We start from the raw sequence: 21271 nt of genomic DNA, 5'->3' as shown, positions 1-21271 counted from the left end.
TTCATACAATCAGGCTCCAGATCCCGCCCATCATCCCGCGAACTGACCGGGTTTGAAAGACTATGTATATCCACCTCAGAACCAACCCATACTATCTCGCTGCTATATAAACTCCTCCAAAACTTGGACAATGACATCCCTACAACATTTACGCGAGCATGGGAAAGAGACCTCAACATAAACATATCAGATAAAGAATGGGAATCCATTTTCATTAAGGCCCACACTAGCTCGATATGTATCCAAACCAGGGAAACCCAATACAAACTGATTATGAGATGGTATAGACATCCCTCTATCTTACATCGCATGAACCCCAGCATATCTCCAATATGTTGGCGATGTAAGAAGCATACAGGCTCTCTCTTACACATCTGGTGGGAATGCCCGTTAATCACCCCTTACTGGACAGACGTTATCAAGACCTCAAAAAAAATTCTCCACACCCCAGTCCCAGACGACCCCGCCTTCTGGCTACTAAATCTTTCCCCCATACCACTCTCCACTTATAAAACTTCTCTATCCAAACACCTGGGCAATGCGGCAAGAGTTTGCATCCCTACCCTATGGAAGTCGACAATCCCACCCACACGCAAAACTTGGTTTACCAAAATCGACCACTTCATGTCAATGGAGGACATCATGCTGTCATCAGTGGACAAACACACAGAGTTCACGGCAACATGGCTCCCATGGATGGAGTATAAGACTTCACAAGAGTACAGAGCCCTTTACTCAGATTGAACAAACAGCAAGTGAGCACCCCACATGCGAGAAAGGTCAACCCCTCCCAACCCCCCCCCCCCTCTCTCACTTCCCCTCTTCTCTTCCCTCCCCATCTGCACCCTGATGTAATAATGTTTGAAGACACTAGAACATGCTAATGTGATTTGGTTTAAGTGCAAATTTGTATATCTCGCTACGTCGAGATCAGTCAAATGATCACAAGCTCTGTTTAATGTTTTTCTGTATGTGTTTGCCCCTTTTGAAAATCAATAAAAAAAGATTACACGAGAAGTGGTATAAAAGATTTTTAGACGGGACTTCTCTTCCCCTTTTAACATATTTGTTGAAGGTCAAACTCTTTTTGAGAAGAACCTTGAGTATACCCCTGATGAAGTCACTATCGATGAAACGCGTTATGTTTCTCGCTTACTGTTTTGCCTATGACAAGTATGAAGGACTAAATAACAAGTCATTGGATGAAATTTTCTTGTCTGCTTCACTGAACATTTGGATCACCATATATATGGACTTTATTTAATATTTCTAGGTGCCATACCACAATTGTGTTTTCTATGGTTTATTGCTGTCCCTTAACCCTCTGAGGATTGTGTGGTAAGACTGCCGGTGTTCATTGTATTTATAATACTAGTGCGTGTAGAATTATTGGGTTCTGTGTAGTATATATCTCCTATATAATAAAAGTCTAACATTGTTCCTCAACTCTGTATGGGGAATTCAAGATTTTTGTGCGCAGGCAGACACTATATGGCAATTCAAGTGTTGCTCAGTTCATCCGCGCACGGCCGCCAGCGCTGACATTTTTGTTATGATGTTCCGTTATTTTAACTGACAACATGTATAATATACAATATATAAGCATACATATAGTCCTATTTATTTTCGGCGTAAATGTTCTGAATTGTATGCATTTGACTGCAATACGTGTGTGTAGGGATTAAGTAAGACACCAGTAAAACTCTCAGAAATGAGGATGTGCTTATCTGCTACCAAAAAAACAGAAGCATAAAACAAGCCCCACCATCTACACTAGTTTTGATGCATGCCTGCTTTTTTTCTGCAATGATTAGTCAGCTCCAGGCAATTCAGTGAAGTCAGAGTGAATTACAGATACACAGAGCATGATGTGCAAAGTGCAGGCAAATATAAACATGGGATGCTTCAGTAGATAGGAAATCTGGTTCTGACAAAGCAACAGACTGGAGCAGCTGAAATAGTACCTAAAATACTACAGCGGCAAAGCATGAACAATATGCCCTAGAAACAAATGCTATTATAAAATATATCTATAATATAGATCTCTTTACTTTGCACCTGTCCTTGATTAACCTCTTCAACCGAGGAATTATACATGTCTATCTTTTCTGTAAATTCTTATTGTTGAATATACTGTAGATATATAAACAGACCTTTTTTGTCTAAAAATGTGTTGGAGATCAAGTGCGAAATCTTTGGTAGGGAAAGAGTTACAGCAGCAGCTGTTAAACAGAAGCTGTTTGCACCATACTCATTTCCGTCTCTTAAAAATGTTAAATATTGTTTGCTTAATCTCTGCTTCTAGGGTTACAGTAATGACCACAGACTGTACTAGGTGCCGTGAAAGCACCAACTTGCTACATCTGTTCATTTCAAGCCCCAACTGCTAGTATATGTTTAACTAAGTCCCTGAAAAGCAAAATTCTACCTTAAAAACAGACCAATAATGATGCAAAAGCTGAAACAGCTACCCACATTAAGCTACAGACAGACTGGTTTTTAGGAATATTTTTTTTTATTATTATAATTATATGTATAAACACAAGCACAATCACATAGGGCCAGATTCAATTGTTTGTGCCCACCGGCAACCACTAGAGGGAGTCCAGCGAAGCTATTCAAATGATGCTATGTTTTGGTGCGTCAGGCTGCCTGCTCTGACATTTCAGCTAACACCCTTCCCAGGGGTGTGCGAGCTGAAATCTGCGAAAGGTCACTCCTTTGAGCGTGCAAACAGGATTTTTTTCATAGCGCCTCTTAGTTAGGTCAGGTTACCCACTATTTGCAGCTAAACTAAACCTTATTGGACATGATCAGTGCAAATAAAAATATCAATTGCATATTGCTCCGTAATTCCCTGTCGCTTTAGACAGGAGATCACGTGTCATGTCACCATTGAATCTAGTTTAAAGTGACTGATGCAGTTTTGTAAATGCAGATTGCATGTTTTTGAACTGCACGTTACAGAGCTAAGTGCATGTAATGGTGGGTGATGTGGAGTCTCAGGTTGGGTACTCTCTAGGAGGCCAATGCGGGTGACACTTGCAGATGCCCGCAGCATGACCCTTGTTAGCGATGTCCCCCGCTGTTCTGCATGTTGGGACAATGGAGGAGGTCGCTGATGATGTGCGGAAGCACGCGCTGTCAGCAGCAATGACCGGTTTGACTATCCAAACCATTGGAATCTGTCAAATCGTACAAAGGGATTTATTTTGGTTCACTCTTTCTGTCAAATTTCTTCTTAGATGGTCAAAACCATGTGCACTGCAGGTGGGGCATATGTAAAATGTGCAGAGAGAATTAGATTTGGGTGAGTTATTTTGTTTCTGTGCAGGGTAAATACTGGCTGCTTTATTTTTACACTGCAATATAGATCTCACTTTGAAGTAAAACCCCACCCAAATCTAATTCTCTCTGCACAAGTAACATCTGCCCCACCTGCAGTGCACATGGTTTTGTCCATCTAAGAAGAAATTTGTCTGAAAGAGTGAACCAAAATAGCCCCCAAAATGTCATCTAATGTGTACCCAGTCACATATAGACGTATGGCTTTACTAGTATGACTGGTGGTGATGGGGTATTCACAAATATGCAATGTTTAATGAGGACATGTGATTGATTTTACAGGCTATGCAGATTTGTTCATATGCATAATTATTCCTGTCGAGGGATATTTTTTGCTGGTGTAAAAGCTTACAAATAATAATGAGAACCTTTCCAAAACTATGTGTACACGGAATTCTGGATTGAAAGATGCCCAATCCCGGGATTCCCGGAATTGTCATGCTGAATACAAGAACTGCCCCGGCCACTCCAAATATTTACTTACAATGTGGTGCGGTGCGGCCGGGCGGGTGGGCGATGGAGCCGGGCGGGCAGGCAGTGTAATCAGGGCGGGAGGGTAGTGCGCCTAGGACGGGGCCGCTGTGTGGGCTGCGCAGCCGCAGAGTGACCTCTGACGTCACCATGCTGTGCAGAGCCACACTGGCAGGGACAAATATCAGCATGTAGTCTTGTGCATGAAATGCAGATGCAACTACTACTGACTTGCATCCAGCTCTGCTAATTTGTTGAATATACATTTTATATGTGATCAGATGCGTTCATAATGCATATCTTGTAGAAGAAGTCAAAAGCATGTCTCAAAGTATTCACATTGTTTTCCATTTCAGAGCACACGTTTTCTACTGCATTTATATACATCAGATGGACTTATTCTAACTGTGAAGCATTAAGGTTCACTGGCTTCCTGACCCATACAGAATACATTTTTCACTTACCACTATGAACCACTTTTCTTGTAGCTAAATCTCCAGCCTCACTTCAATGTATGCTCCCTCCTGCCCACATCACTCTGCCAATAAGTGCCACCTCCCTGAACTCTTCCAGCACCCATCTTAAGCCTCTTCTCCAATGCTGATCACAACAGCCCATTCAATGTGTCTCACCTACTGTATGTCTGCTTTTAAGCGTATTACTCCTTTTTCCTGAAGGGGAATTTATTTGATTTTGCCATGAAAAAAAAAAAAAAAGACATCTTCAAGATTTTTTTCTGTCCACACAGTGCTGTAAAATTTACTTTCTATTGAGCAAAAATGCACAGTATATGGGATGAGTTCTTGGATTCCTGTGTTTTCACAATCTCGGATGCAAAAATGTTTTGTTTTTTTAAATAGCCATGGTTTGCTAAAAAAAAAAAAAAATTCTGGGCACCCCAGTCCCAGCTGAAAACCAAGATATGGGGGGAGAACCAACCACAAGCTGCATAAAAGGGAGTAATACAAAACTGACTGAACTATGGGGGAAAAAGTGGCACATTTTCAAAGTCTTAACAACTGCAGTTTTATATGACTATTTGTATATGCCCTCCACCAGTCATGCGAAGTATATTTCTACCATCAATTCTGTTTATTCTTATATATAATCAGGCAGATCTGGTGTTACATCGTTGCCTATGGATATGACAGTCTGATCACTGTAGAATAAACAACCGTATAGAGAGAACATCTTGTAATGTATCCCTGCACAACCAGCATACACAATTCTGCTTACGGAGGGGAATGCCATGCATGGCTTAACTTAGGAGCAGAAGGTGCAGCGATGCATTACAGCAAAATTACAAAAGGGTGCAAAATATTAAATTCATACCAAGGTCAAGTTCTTCATTTGAACAATCAATTCTCACAGCGGTCTCAGATTTGCACATGCTGGTAGGCCTACTGCCAGACTGAGGCTAAATAGTGCCAATACATGCCAAAAATGCATTTAGGCCAAATGTGCTATCTAGCTGCAGCATGTGTAGGCCAAAAACACCACTTATTTTCTATAATGGGTGGGTAGAAAACCCATTAACACAAAGGTCACATCTGACCATTTATGGGATCATCCTCCAACCATACTAACTGGGCACATTAAGATCCAGACGTTGCGATGTTTCCCATTTCTTCAAATACGTATGATGTCAAACAGATACAGGTACAGTATAGTCACTTATAGCTGGCTCAAAGCAACCTACAGGCATCATGAGAAACAATCACAAAACTGATCCAATGCATAGACCTGGGCATTTAATTGTTGCTGCACAGTATTTGTCCGAATTATAATCATTATTCGAGAGAGAGAGTAAGGATTACAATTATTAAAATTCAAAAACTTTTTTATTCAATACAAGAGTGCCCCAACACAGAGTCTACATCTTCTCGATATCAAATTATATAATAGTAACACCCAAGGTAATAAAAACAAACAAAAAAAAAATCTACCAAAAAAAGATAAACTTTAGTGAATGTGAATTTTCACTTCATATATTGCACAATAAAATTGTATGTATCCTGGCTATGTAACAAGAACCTAAACCAAGAGATTTCAGAGAAATATCCTACAAAAGGCTAAGTGCCACTACAGACTGTGGTCCCCATTAATGTCAATGGGGACTGCAATCCGACACTTTAGTTTACACTATCTTCAGATGACATAAACCACTTTACAGATGTGAAAGACTTCACTGGTACCCCTGAGCACATAATTCACAGGGACCTGCAAGATACATTATGTACATAATTGGGATGATCATGTAAAAATGATAATCCCTGCTGTACAAAATGGCAGCACTTCACTGAATTTTAGAACATATGTCCCAAAGTCTCTATAAAGCATTGGAACCATAACGTGCACATCGTTAGACATGTAATAAATAAATCAGTTCACAGATGACTCGCATAACCCCAGTAGCGTGCACTGACAGTCCCTGACCAGAGGTTAACATCAGCCACCGAGTAATGACTCTTATATTCCCAGAGAAAGGCATCAGACATACCTTTTGCCCTCATAATCCCAGCCAGTGATTTGGAAAAACACCAAAGTATTTATTTCCATGGCACCTGTACAAGCAAAGCCAGAAGCAAGCATTGCTCCCAGGGGCTTCATTTCTGCTTTCTGTTCATTTAATTTAATTCTCAGCACATCTCGCTTTCTCTGTAGGCAATGCACCTGTTACAACTTTCAGCTCGTCAAATGACAGCAATAACACAGTGATCAGTTTCACTACAAACAACCTACTGTAAAATTGTATCTACAATTGGAAAAACCCAAACTTAACATTATCTCCTGGGTCACACCACAGAATGTCATTGTTTCCCAAAATAAAAATGAAATACTGGTAGTAAAGTTTTATAGACGCACTCCTACTGTCAGACTTCTAAATTCTCTCTCTCATCTTGACTCATTCTAGCACCACCAGTCATACCGTTAAACTGTGCACAGAAATGGTGTGGCAATATAGGAATAAAAATATACTGTTAGAACTTGTCATTTATAGCATTCAGTTTTGTTACTTATATCATTAGACATTTCAATGTGCACAGTGTACGGTTTTTCATGGCAAAAAAAAACATGAAAACATAATAAAACATACTTTTTATTTGTTACAAATAACCTCTGTCTTATAAATGGGACACATTCTAAAATAGATATAATAACAACAACATTCAAAGCATGGCGAGAGATAAAGCACTAGCCAATCAGCTCCTGTCATTTTTCAAACAGCCCGTAAAAGGTAAGACAGAAGCTGATTGCCTAGTACTTTATCTCACAGTTTTCTCTCTCTGAATATTAATACATCCCACCTTAAGCTTAGTGGCTAGTGCTTCATCGAGCCCCATACTTTGATAAATACCCCTATAGTAACTAAAGAAATATATACTAAGCTTTGGGGAGAGATACAGTGGATGGAGATAAAGTACCAACGCCTATTTTTCATACACACGACAGAATGTACTAAAGAAAAAATGCAGTAAAAAAACAAGTTTTCTGGGTTTTTGCCACATTTTGAAATGCACTAAAGCCACGGCAGGGCTTCGCTGCGGGGGTTAGGCTAGCCCTCCCAGTATGCCCTGTGGCCGCCAGCATCTCTGAGCATGCGCAAAGGAACTACCCTGTTAGAAACGAGGAAGTCCAAGTAGCGGTGGGGATCGCAAAAGGCAGCTCTTATCGGGAAAGCTGCCCTTTACGTTGCTCACCGCATATGTTAGTACCTATGCGGTGAGCATCGCAGCTGCTTGGTACATCCCACCCACAGTCTGTGACATGGCAGTTGCTGATTGGCCCATAGGCACTTAATCTCTCTTCAAGGTTTAGTACATAACTATATGCTATAACAGTAATACAAGTAACTTGTTTCTTGTAGTATCATGATAATTCCATTCCTTGAAATAGTTTCCCCACCTGTTTACTTGTGTATAATGCAGAATTAAAACAATGTTCTAGCTAGTGCTGTACAGTGCAGCTACAGACCACTGATTACAGATCTGGAAAATTAGCACTTGACGTCTAAACATATGTTTGGAAAGCTGAAGGTTGTTGGTTTGGCAGCATAGGGGTGTGAAAGCGAACTCCAATGGTTTACCTAAACTTGAGCCCATGTTTGTCACTGACTTTATGTTCCGAGTCACTAAGTGTAGGTGTCACCATTTCTGTCAGTGTACTTACTGTATAAACAACCATGCGACCGCTATGCACATATAGGGCATACATATTTGACATTATCATTTTAGATCTCTCAGAGCATAATGAAATCTTCATATTCAGAGGGATAGTGTTTAGTTAATAACTCTGGTACTCCGTCCTGTGTCAAAGCATCTATACATTATCAAACCCTCCAATATGACCTATTCCATTAAGTATAAAATGCTCTGCTCCTGGACTTCCCTCTTAATGTATGATTGCTGCCACCTGTTTTAAAACAATCTTCTCATCAATTAACTAGTTCATCACAGGTGATGGCAATCATACAGTAAGCAGGAAGTCCAGGAGCAGAGCATTGTGTATCTAATGGCGTGGGTCATGTTGTAGGATATGCAATAGACCAGTGGTTCTAACCCTTTTTTTCCCACCAACGGGTCATGTTTTCAGGATCTCTGTGTGTAGTAGCAGAAGGGATAAATATTAACCCACCAAAACAGAACTCAGCAAACATGACCTGGTTGGGGTAGTGTGGAGTGGAGTACGAAACAAGTTTCTCTTCTATTACATATGACACATTATAAAGTCATCTCCCCCCTTCCCCAATAAGCACCCAGCCCGGTCACTGCCCCCCAGCAACACTCGCTGCCCCTAGTAAGAACAAAGCACTTACGAGCCAAGAACCTCCCTGAATTCAAAGATCTTCTTGATGTCCTCCACCTGTTTCTTCCAGGAGGTGCTGTTCTCCCCGTTCTCCCGGGCCATGGCAACAAGTTGGGTGGCAGGTACCCAGCAGTGAGTGCACCCCTTCCTCCTCTCAGTCCCTCTCCCAATACTTCCTCAGTCCCCGAGCGATGATAGGCAGCAGCGCTGATCAGCCCCGGTGCTTGTGTCTCTTCTACACGGTCACATTGATCAGGGTTCGTCTCTGCTGGCTGTGTGGTGCTCAGCCCTGCACCCGGGATGCGCCTTCCCTGCACCGGGGAGGAGGAGAAGGGCAGAGCAGCAGCAGCAGGTAAACCCCGGTCACTCACACGCAGAGACAGCAGCAGTGCATGGCAGGCTGTGTGATCAGACACAGTCAGGGGGTGGTACTGCTGCTGCCTGGTGCGGGCTGGGCTCCCCCTACTGCTACTGCTGCCGGTGTGATGATGGGGAGAGGAGCAGCAGTGTGCTGCACGTTGTTGTTATGGGGATGTCACACACTAGAGGTGTGAGCTGCTCAGCCTGACAGCCCGAACTCACTAATGATGCCTGGAAGACACCGTAATTCGCATTGCACCAAAACTCCACGTACGTCAAGGAGACTCCTTTCCTGTGGGCTGGACCTGCCCGCTGGCGGATCCAGCGTCCCACTGCTACAGCAAATGCCCCGGGGCGGTGCAAGTGCGGCTCTAGCCCGTGCAGACAGCCCCCGGGGAGAGGGGACTAGAGGAAAGGAGAGCCGGGGCCCTGGAAGCTGCATTTATCATCCTAGGAGCGGGGATGCCCGGAGCCCCGGAACCAGCATGGGGGACTACACCAAATGTCTGTATTGCGGTAGTGTCGGTAGAGTGATCGGCATCCCTGCCAATGCTACATTACTGCACGGGGACGGAGCAGGGACATGGCTGCTTAGGGTACAGCGGATCCCATAGCCGCCTGCCTGCTGCATTGTATGTTTAGAATTGGCGCTAAAAGATGACACGATATACTGTATATACTGTATGTAATGTGTGTGTGCTGGCATCCTGTCACATTGCAGCTTACAGTTCTGCTGCTGCACTGTCATTTACTTACAGTGCAATGGTGTGCCATATCACCACTAGGGGGAAGTGCATATCACTACACACTCACAGTATTATACTTATTATTATTATTATTATTATTAATGATAATAATAATAATAATCATTTTTTATATTTGGTCACAAGGAATATTTAAATCAATAAAAACAGTGCTAACAAAACAAGGAAATAGTGACCTACAGATGTGTTCTCATACATCTATCATGCGATGCAAGTCATGTTATGTAGAACATCAACAGAAGCTGCATGTGCGTTATGTGCTCCGTTTCACGAACAATATGTTACTTAACGGAAAAGTTTGCTAAAAACCTAACCTTGCACCAGGACCTAAAGTGGTAGTGGAGAGGTGGTGGTACTAATTTCCCTCTGACACTTTATCTTCCCCTCCCTCCAATAGCCAGACACAAGGCAAGTGGTAAGGTTTTTGGCACCCACCTGCAAACTATAACGCTTTCTGTCAGAATTACAGTGCAGACCCAAAGTGGAAGCAGCACCCCGGGGGCGCCAGCAACCGGCAAGTCAGTCTACAGGGATGGGGTGGTACGGGCGCCGCTGCAAGTCCGCAGGGGGGGGCGGCATGTCAGCGGTGGTGCGTGTGACTTGCTCAGGAGATGCAAGGTCCACGGAGGGGAGGGGGGCGCGGGCGCCACAGCAGGTCAGTGGTAGTGCAGGTGACTTGCTCCGGCACACGGTCCACGGGTGGGCAGCAAGTCAGCGGTGGTGCGGGTGAGCGGTGGGGCCTTAACTGTTTTTTACGGGAGGGGGAGACGAGGTGTGCTCCACGCCGCTGACCTGCTCCCAAGTGCCGCCCTCCAGTGGCCGGCGCCCCAGGCAGATGCCTAAGGCTGCCTAGTGGTGGCACCGGTCCTGGGTGGAGGTTGAACTAATTCTGTCAGAATTACAGTGCAGACTAGGGTGACCAACTCATCCCTTTAATCCGGGACACATATTAATTACACAGGTTCTGTGGCTGGCTTTCACCTGGTTTTAAACTGCCACACCTCAAGACTCCATTTCACCTGTTTTTTTTTTTTTTTTTTAAACGGTTTTTATTTTACATAGTATAATACAAAAGTAGCATTTGCACAGTGTAAATGAGTACATTTATCAGTTAACATGTTTACCTTAACATAGGCTACTCATTCTTCAGATGGATTTTTAATCTAACTTCTATTTCAATCTATATCTCTAGTATATAATCAAAGATTTACAAGACAACATGAGGGAAAGAGGGGGGGGGGGGATTTACAGTAATATCGATATCTGGTTTCGTGTCTCAGACTTCGATAGTGATTTTCAGCCTGCAGGGCATCAGTTTGGGCTGCATTGCTCAACTAGCTAGTTGTCTTAGTTGGTGCCAAGAGGTAGATTCAAAAAGCTTTTGGATGCGCTCCTGAGTTGCCTGGTCTAGAGTCTTTATATACATTTCCCATTTTTTATAGAATCGTGGGGCTCCCTTTTCTAGGTCAGCTATCGTAGCCTGTCTTTCGTAAAATAATATATTTAGTAGTGCCTTTTTAATTTCTAAAATAGAGGGGGCTCTCCTATGTATCCAATGAAGAAGTATTAGTTTCTTGGCAAGGGTTAGTATGATCGTGAGGATCGGTATTATCTTTACTTTATTGGGTCCTAAGTCCCATATATGGAAAAGCAAGAATAGGCAAGCCGGTGGGTTTTTCTGCAATCTCAGGGAGTAAGTGTGGTTGATGAACCCCATTAGCTTATCCCAGAAATTCCTGATCTTCCCGCACTCCCAGAAATTATGAAAATATGATGCTTTCGCCATTTTACATTTACAACAGGCCCCCGTGTCTTCAGGGACAAAGTGGGCTCTCTGGACTGGGGCTATATATGCCCTATTGATAAACTTTATATGAGTTTCCTGTAAGGATACAGATTGCAGGTGCTTCATTGCAAATGATAGTTTGTCAAATAATCTGGGAGGGGCAGGAAGATCAGGGACATCCACCGTCCACTTTTCATGTAGTTGGCTATGATGATGCAATATTCCGGTGGCCATCAGCAAGGAGTATAGATATCTTATTCTGTATCCCAGTACGCACTCTGGTCTCAGTAGATTCTCTATGGGGTCTATGGTCTCTTTTTTATCCATGGGGTGCTCTTGTGACTGTATAAAATGTCTAGCCTGCAAAAACATGTAAAATTGTCTATTTGGCAGATGGAATTTCTCAGCCAATTTTGAAAACGGCATTATGGTGCCCCCTGGGTCAAACGTCTTACAGATGCTGGTAATTCCTTTATCTCTCCATCTCCTAAATTCCGCGTTCTCCATGCCAGGGACAAATAAGGGGTTGCCCCATAGGGTGGTAAAAGGAGAGTAAGCAGGGTTTCTGTGTAATAATTTGTTTATTTTTTTCCACGATCTATACGTGTCTCCAAACAGCACTGAGTCCCTGATCTGCTTACGTATCATCTTCACCGGGGCATGAATCAACGCTGCCGGAGAGTGAGGTTGAAATATCTGTCCTTCCAGAGTGGGGGTCGTATATTCTGAACCACCAAGAAACCAATCTGTAATGTACCTAAAATGGGAGGCTAGTGAAAAGGCCTGTATGTCTGGCATGGCGAGCCCTCCATCTTGTTTAGTGAGCCTGAGACGGTCAAAGGGGATACGCGGCTTTTTGCCCGCCCAGGCAAATTTTATGAATAGAGACCTAAATTTTTGTAAATCAGCTTTCTTTAGCTGAAGAGGTAGCATCTGCAGTAAGTAGGAGAGTTTGGGGAATGCAATCGATTTTATGACCGATATTCTACCTGCCAAAGAGAGCGGGAGTTTCATCCAGCCTGTTAGCTGCTTTTCTACTACTGTATATACGGGGGGGAAGTTAGCCATGTAGAGGTCCTCTAGTTTGTTGGGGATTAGTACTCCTAAGTATTTTAGAGTAGGATGGCATATCGTGAATTGAGAAGTGACCGAGGGGGAGGAGAAGTAGGCTCGGGAGGAATGGAAGGGAAGTAGGCGAGACTTATCATAGTTCACTCTGAACCCCGAGAACTGAGAGAAGTGAGATATAACTCTCTGGATTGCAGGAATTGAAGAGCTGGGGTCAGCGATAAATAATAGAATGTCATCCGCAAATAAACTTATTTTAACTGTCGATGTATGCACCTTTATTCCCTGAAAGTCTTGGGTAGCTCTCAGGGCTATCGCAAGGGGCTCAATTGCTAATGCAAAAAGTAATGGTGACAGGGGGCAGCCCTGTCTAGTCCCTCTGGATATCGGCAGGGAGGCTGACAGGTAACTATTTGTTAGTATTTGGGAGGTGGAGTTATTATATAGCAGTTGGATCGTGCGGGTGAAGTCGGCCGGGATCCCGAACTGCTCCATGGTATGGAACAGGTGGTCCCAGGTGACTAGGTCAAACGCCTTTTCCGCGTCCAGCGAGAGCAAGGCATATGGGTCCGTCGTCCCGGCCGACTCCACCCATTGCAGAACTGTGAGTGCCTTCCGCACATTGAGCACCGAGTGGCGCCCCCAAACAAATCCCGTCTGGTCTAGGTGAATCAGGGAAGGGAGTTGGAGTTTAAGTCTGTCGGCTAACAATTTTGTGAAAATCTTATAGTCTGTGTTTAGAAGGGAAATAGGCCTATATGAGCTTGGGAGAAGGGGGTCCCTACCTGGTTTGTGTATAATCTTTAGTATGGCTGAATTAAAGTATAATGGAGGGGGGGTGCCTTTTAATATTGCATTGTAAAGTGAGCATAGAGGCTTAACTAATTTGGGGGCTAGGAGCTTGTAATATTCGTTTGACAACCCATCGGGGCCCGGGGATTTTCCCGTCTTCAGGGTTTTGATTGTGGCTAGGACCTCTTCCTCAGTTATCGGGGCAGTCAGTGAATGCGAAGAATCGACATCTAGTGTCGGGTGTTCTAAGGATTCCCAGAATTTCTCTTTCTCCTGTGTGTTTATTTGAGGTTGGGAATATAGGTTTTCGTAAAAGGTGTGTAGGGTTTCCGCTATTTGGGGGCCTGAGTGTACCACTGTACCATCTGTCTTTTGTAGGGCCTGTATGGTGGACGGGGGGTGTTGACCTCTTAGCAGATTTGACATAAGTCTACTCACTCTATTGCCGTGTTTGTGGAATCTGGCCTGGGAGAGGAATGTGAGTCTGGATTCTATCTTAGATAATACTATGTCGAAGAGGGTTTTCTGCTCCTCATATTGAGCTCTGTTTATCCTTGTGGGTTTTTTTTGGAATAATTGGTATGCTTCAGTAAGCTTAGCTTGGGATTCTAGATATAATTTTTGGGCTTCCTTTTTATGTTTCGCTGAATATGATATGATTGAGCCTCTAATTAGAGCCATTAGGGAAGTTTTGGACCTCCCTCTGGAGGAAACCCCTTCTTTATGACGCAGAAAAAACAATCTGTGTATTTTCCAGAACAAGCGGAATTAGAAATAGGAGAGGGGTGTCCTGTTCTGCTTGCATATTAGTATGTTTATATTCCATCCAGGATGCCTCCAGCATATTGCGAAAGTTTTCCGAGTCTGATAAATGGGATGGGAAACGCCACTGTCTCACAGGGCCCTTGTCTATGTGTGTCGCGAGCGCCACCCAGCTGATCCCATGGTCGGATACGGTTATGGGTTCCAGTGCTGAATCCTGCACCCCTGAAAACAGGGATGTGGACATGAGTACATAGTCGATTCTGGAGAGGGAGCCATGCGCCGCCGATAGGCACGTGTACTCCCGGTCAACTGGGTGGCACGCCCTCCAAACATCTACCAATTGCAGCTGGGACATAAGATACTGGATGCCATATTTGGCAGTTTGGCGCCTAGTAGATAGTGTGACATTTCTGTCAAGTACATTAGAGGCCGTCAGGTTAAAGTCTCCTGCCAGAACTATCTGTTGATGTGTGTAGGGAAGAAGTCTGGTGGCTATATCTATATTGAACTGGCTCTGATTAGCATTAGGAGCGTAAATATTAGCTAATATATATCTGGATGTGTGAATAGTGATATCCAATATTGTATATCTACCCCCTGGGTCCGATTGTTCAGAGTGCGTCTCGAATGGTATTGATTTCCTTATTAAAGTGGCTACTCCTCTGGACTTAGAATTATAAGGTGCTGAAGAGATCACCTGCCATCCCAGAGTATTTAATTTCGCTATCTCAGTGGGTATCAGATGTGTTTCCTGTAAGAACGCTACCTCAACCCCCACTCTGGACAGATACAGCAGAACTTTTTTCCTCTTTGCAGGGGAATGGAAGCCCCCAACATTCAATGTACCAAATTTCAGGGAAGTCATTTAGCTGTCAGGAGACATGGTAACTCACAGTTTCGTGGAAGCTTCATCTTGGTAGTCTCGTGTGGCAAACATCTTAGCCTCTGCACCGGGTGTCTTATGAGTAAGAAGTGTCTGAGTGGACAAAACCATGTTAGATATCTCTCGGTGATTTGGGGAAGAAACATAAGGGAAAGAAGGGAGGCAGACGTTAACGAACACAACATTGACAATAACATAAACATATACATGAACATAAATCAGGTGCTTCTGGTGCACCTAAACCTTTTGTATATCTTAATTAACTTCTGGTTGGTAATGGATGAGGTGTGAATAGGCCTTGCCTAAAGGGCTGAACCAGCAGACCCTGGACTCCTCAGCCTTGCCAAGCAGATATTATCAGACACCCTAATGGTGTGGACTTATCAGTTACCGACTATATATTGACCTCCTTGTTCTCTATGACAAGGGGTGAAAACTTGCAAAAAAACAAAAAAAAATATTAATTTAAGCTCGCTGGTCCTCTCTTCAGACTATAAGTAACTTGGGTTCCACTAATATGCAGTCTCGGAAAGAAGAGAGAGGATTTGGGAGGTTGGGAAGGGGAAGGGGGGGGGGGGGATTAGTGCTCTTGGAGATTGTTCTTCAAGTTTTTGCCATAGTCCTCAGTAAAGTCTTCTGGTAGATACAGGAGGGGGAAGTTTGAAGTAAGGCCGATTAACTCTTCATCTTTCAGTGTAAACTGGCTGTTCCAAAGCAAAACAGATGTTTTTTTTTTTTTTTTTTTTTATTAGGAAGAGTCTCGTTCCGATGTCAGAATAAAGGGTAAATGGAGTGGGGGGAAGGGAGTATGGGGGGGATTAATTTTAGTAAAATGATAGGATACCGGGGGAAACCAATTCACCCATTCTGGTCTTGTGTGAAAAGTGGTTGAGAGGGCATAAGTGCCGTTGCTGATGACTCTTCGGTCGTGTCTTCAGAAAGGAAAGCTTCTCCATCGGACACTGTCGAAAAGTCTTTAAAGGAGGATCCCGAAAATATGCGAAGACGTGCTGGATATAGGAGGGCAAACTTCCTGTTGTTTCTGGCCAGCTTGGAGCAGAGCGGTGTGAATTCCTTTCGCGCCCTCGCTACTTCTGCAGAGTAGTCTTGAAACAGGATGAGTTTTGCTCCATTCCAAGAGATGTCTCTTTTTCTCCTTGAGGCCGACCACAGTGCCTCCTTGTGGATGTAGTTAAGGCAGCGGAAAATGACCGGCCTAGGGCGTGCGTCTGCTGAGGGCCTCTGAGGGCCTATTCTGTGGGCGCGTTCTATTATCATTCCTGCGCATTCCGTAGATACTGCAAGAATCTCTGGAAGTGTGGTTTGTATAAAAGTAAGTAAGGCATGCCCCTTTATGTCTTCAGGTAACCCCACCACTCTAAGATTGTTCCTTCTGGAACGGTTTTCCAGATCGTCGATCTTAGCCTGCATCTGGAATTGGGACTTCTGCATGGCTTCGCACTGGGTTTTAAGTGTGGTTACGTCTTGGAACATCTCTCCAGTCAGTTGTTCAGTGTGGGCTACTCTCTTTGTAATTTGCTGGAATTGTGATTTAGGGGGACATTTACCAAAATGGATTCGTAGAAAAAAGGTGTATTCGTAGGGAGAAATACACCTTTTTTTTACGAATTTGTATTTTCGGGATTTACAATCCCAAAAATACAACAATTCGTAGTCCTAAAGATGGAACATTCGTATTTGTAGTTACAAATACGAATGTCTACACCATCGATAGAATACGACAGAAATCACCATTCAAAAGAATGGTGGTTTCTGATTTACTAAGCAGCCGTATGGATAATACGGCTGCTTAGTGGTGTAAAACACCCACGCAAATACGACAGGAAAATAGAACACCATTTTCATGTCGTATTTGCGTTTTTGCCTGCACGGATCAGTCAGATCCGTGCAGGCTTCGGTGTAAAAAAATAGAAAAATTAAATAAATAAATAAAAAAACGGCGTGGGGTCCCCCCCACAGCCGAAACCAGCACCAGGCTGACAGAGCCTGGAGCCGGTAATTAAAAATCAGGGAACCCGACAAATAGGGTTTCCCCGATTTTTAACAACCAGCCCCAGGCTCCTGCTCTGGGGCTGGTTCCCAAAATACGGGGGACAAAATGACTAGGGGTCCCCCGTATTTTAAGAACCAGCCCCAGGCAAAACCAGCCAGCGGGTAATGCCACAGCCGGGGGGAGACTTTTTATGCAAGTCCCCCCGGCCAAAGCATTAACCCTACCGACCAGTCAGCCTGGCCAGGGGCCCTGGGGGAGTGGGGACCCCCCCAATGAAGGGGTCCCCCCCCTCCAGGACTTACCTGACCAGGCTGAAGCCTGGTGCTGTCCTCGATGCCCCTGGGCGGTGGGCATCGAGCTGATGGTTTTGTGTAAAAAATAGAATAAAAACCATTGTTTTTTACTGTGGCACTACAAGTGCCAGCAAGCCTCCCCAGCAAGCTGGGACTTGGATAACCACAAGTCCCAGCCTGCTGGGCATTAAAGGGCCCGCTGGGTCTTGTAGTGCCACCGTAAAAAAAATAGTTAAATAAAACACACTGACACCCGTTTTAAATAAAAGTTTAATAATCACATTACATACATACTGATACTTACCTTTCTTGATCCCGTAGGTAGCCCTGGTCCTGATGTCCTGTGTCGTCCTCCAGGTCCATGTCGGCTGTCTGCGTCGTCCTCCAGGTCCATGTCGACGGTCCGTGTCGTCCTCCAGGTCCATGGCGGTGTCCGGGTCCGAAGAAATCCATGTTGGAGCTGTGGAAGGAAATCCTACTCACCTGTTCCTGCGCTGAAGAAGTCTTGTCTTGATCCGACGTAGTCCAGGTAATCTTCCTGCTGTCGCCGGTCCCCGCTGTCTGCGCTGTCCGTGCATCGCGCTGAGGAGAGATGCTGAAGTTTCATATTCGGCGCCTCTCCTCAGACTGAATGCTATTGGCCGCCTAGCGGGCCAATCAGGAGCCGACTTTCTCGGCTCCTGATTGGCCTGCTAGGCGGCCAATAGAATTCAGTCTGAGGAGAGGCGCCGAATATGAAACTTCAGCATCTCTCCTCAGCGCGATGCACGGACAGCGGAGACAGCGGGGACCGGCGACAGCAGGAAGATTACCTGGACTACGTCGGATCAAGACAAGACTTCTTCAGCGCAGGAACAGGTGAGTAGGATTTCCTTCCACAGCTCCAACATGGATTTCTTCGGACCCGGACACCGCCATGGACCTGGAGGACGACACGGACCGTCGACATGGACCTGGAGGACGACGCAGACAGCCGACATGGACCTGGAGGACGACACAGGACATCAGGACCAGGGCTACCTACGGGATCAAGAAAGGTAAGTATCAGTATGTATGTAATGTGATTATTAAACTTTTATTTAAAACGGGTGTCAGTGTGTTTTATTTAACTATTTTTTTTACGGTGGCACTACAAGACCCAGCGGGCCCTTTAATGCCCAGCAGGCTGGGACTTGTGGTTATCCAAGTCCCAGCTTGCTGGGGAGGCTTGCTGGCACTTGTAGTGCCACAGTAAAAAACAATGGTTTTTATTCTATTTTTTACACAAAACCATCAGCTCGATGCCCACCGCCCAGGGGCATCGAGGACAGCACCAGGCTTCAGCCTGGTCAGGTAAGTCCTGGAGGGGGGGGACCCCTTCATTGGGGGGGTCCCCACTCCCCCAGGGCCCCTGGCCAGGCTGACTGGTCGGTAGGGTTAATGCTTTGGCCGGGGGGACTTGCATAAAAAGTCTCCCCCCGGCTGTGGCATTACCCGCTGGCTGGTTTTGCCTGGGGCTGGTTCTTAAAATACGGGGGACCCCTAGTCATTTTGTCCCCCGTATTTTGGGAACCAGCCCCAGAGCAGGAGCCTGGGGCTGGTTGTTAAAAATCGGGGAACCCCTATTTGTCGGGTTCCCTGATTTTTAATTACCGGCTCCAGGCTCTGTCAGCCTGGTGCTGGTTTCGGCTGTGGGGGGGACCCCACGCCGTTTTTTTTTTTAATTTATTTTTTTTTCTATTTTTTTTACACCATGCAGCCTGCACGGATCTGACTGATCCGTGCAGACTGCTAGAAATAATTCGTATTAGCAGCCGTATATACGGCCGCTAATACGAATCATTACACCATCGGAGGGTTACAAAGCAGTCGTATATGACTGCTTTGTAACTGATCCTCCGGAACACGACTTTGCATACGACTTAAACAGTCGTATGCAGTCGTAGGGAAAATACCAATACGAAAAACTAGGTTTTTCATATTGGTAAATTTCCCCCTTAATGTCTTGAACCGCTTGGGTAACTTTCCCAGCATGAGTTTCCATAATGGGGCCAATCGTGTCCTGTATGGCCTGGACCATGTCTGTATAAGTGATCGGGCCCTCATGCACTTTTGGGGTTCTTGTGAGTTGTCGTCCACGTGTAGGTGAGGTAGCTTTGTCTGTCGGGTCGGCTTGCGTCGAACCTGTAATGGAGTCTGGCGAGTCCCTCCCAGCTCCTGTATGTGGGGTGGAGGGATTTTGGGTGTCTTGGGATTCCCCGCTTTTCTTCCCCCTATTTGTTGTATTCTGGGTCTTGGTCTGTGCTGTGGACGCTGCCTGAGACGCCATTTTGTCTTTAGCTTGGCGACTAGATGAGCGGTGCCGTGGGGTTTCCTCTTGTGTGGGCAGTATTTGCCCTTTGTCCATGTCTGCCAGGTGTCAGGGTAGCCGGTGCTGGCTGTATGAGGCTGGGGAGGCTCCCTTTTTTTTTTATTTCCTTTTTCCTTAATATGTGCCTCACTAGGCAGGTTATTAAAGGGTCTGCAGGGTTGGGGTGTAGTCTGCCCGGTCAGGCTGGGTATGGGAGGCCTGTTACTTGGGGTGGGCGACTGGCATGTTGGTGGTTCAGCTCTTAATGAATAGATAGGCTCAGGATGGTGGGATGGGGTGCCTGAACTGTCAGGGTTTGGCGTCTCAGAGCCTCTTGATGTGTCTCACTCTGTGTCCCAGCGCGTGCAGCGTGTGTGGCCGCTCTGTGCTGTGCTGTCTGTGCAGGGATGGGATGGCGTCAGTGCTTGTTGTGACGGTGCAGGTCGCAGGCGGCTTCAGCGGGGACCGCGGCGTCTCCGGAGCCTGTGGGTGTTTCTGCCCGGAGAGGGAGGAGGAAGGTGTTAAGCCCCGCAAGGCGCCTCCCCTCTGCCGCTTCTCTCGCCCGCGTGCCAGCGTCTCTGTGTTGCTGCGCTGCCGGGGGGGGGGGAGGGGGGCGGTGTAATCGCCTCGTGGCGGCGGGGTCTACGGTGCCGCGATCTCAGGGGTAAGCGGCTCAGTCTTCTCTCCGCAGCTTCCTGGATGGTTGTGGATGGGTAGGGGAGGACCAGCGGTGCTTGGGTTCCGTCGGCTGGGTGTTAAGGCTGGGGAGCAGACGGAGCTCTAAACGGGAGCTGCTGCTTCCTCCAGCGCCGGAACCGGAAGCTTTCACCTGGTTTTAAACTGCCACAGAACCTGTGTAATTAATGTGTATGTGGATTAAAGGGATGAGTTGGTCACCCTAGTGCAGACCCAAGGTGGAGGTTGAACTAGTTCCACCTAACTATAAAAGTCCATACACACTAGAAGACACAGTCGACATGGACACAGTTGGCAATGAGAATCGGACCCTCGCATCGCTCGCTTCGCTCGCAATGCTTCGGGCACGGTGCCTTGCTGCGCTCGGCACACTATTTTATTCTCCCACCGCACCCTAGTGGATGGTAGGGCATGAAATACCGCCTGTCGGCACATGTCGGCTCAAAAAACAGTGAAACACCCATGTTGACCTTATGACCAGTCGACCTTCCTCATGTCGACCTTTAAGCAAATTCGACCTTAAGTCATGTCGACCTTGGCCCATGTCGACCTTAAGTCAGGTCGACCTTCCTGCCAGTCGACCTAGTGGGGTCGACCTAATGACTGTAGACCTAAGTTCATTCTAATAGATGACCGCTTCCCGTCAAAATGTAATGTCATATCTCACCGTGTGTACACAGCATAATTACTCCAATAGCAAAAGAATCTCACCACGGTGTGTCACACCATATGATTTGAGTGTGGTTTGTACTTCAAACTGAAATCTAAATTGCAGTGTAAATATAAAGCAGCCAATATTTACTCTGCACAGAAACAAAATAACTCATCCAAATGCAACTCTGTCTGCACATGATACATCAGCCCAACCTGCAGTGCACATGGTTTTGTCCATTAAAGAA

The 21271-nt window shown here is 45.4% G+C and overlaps 1 protein-coding gene across 1 annotated transcript in view; it reads right to left on the bottom strand.

Annotated features, from left to right (window-relative positions):
* Positions 1–9559, bottom strand: part of CAMK1D (calcium/calmodulin dependent protein kinase ID) — a 305687-nt gene extending 296128 nt beyond the window's left edge. The window contains exon 1 of the mRNA XM_083183472.1: positions 8633–9559. Coding sequence (XP_083039598.1) covers positions 8633–8724 — 92 coding nt within the window. The 5' untranslated portion in view covers positions 8725–9559. The remainder of the gene's footprint in view (positions 1–8632) is intronic.
* Positions 9560–21271: the final 11712 nt, after the last annotated feature.

Source organism: Crinia signifera, chromosome 4, assembly GCF_055691185.1.
Source record: "Crinia signifera chromosome 4, ASM5569118v1, whole genome shotgun sequence".
Taxonomy (NCBI): Eukaryota; Metazoa; Chordata; class Amphibia; order Anura; family Myobatrachidae; genus Crinia; species Crinia signifera.
Note: the sequence above shows the minus strand (reverse complement) of the source record. Positions and strands in the feature narration are given on the sequence as shown.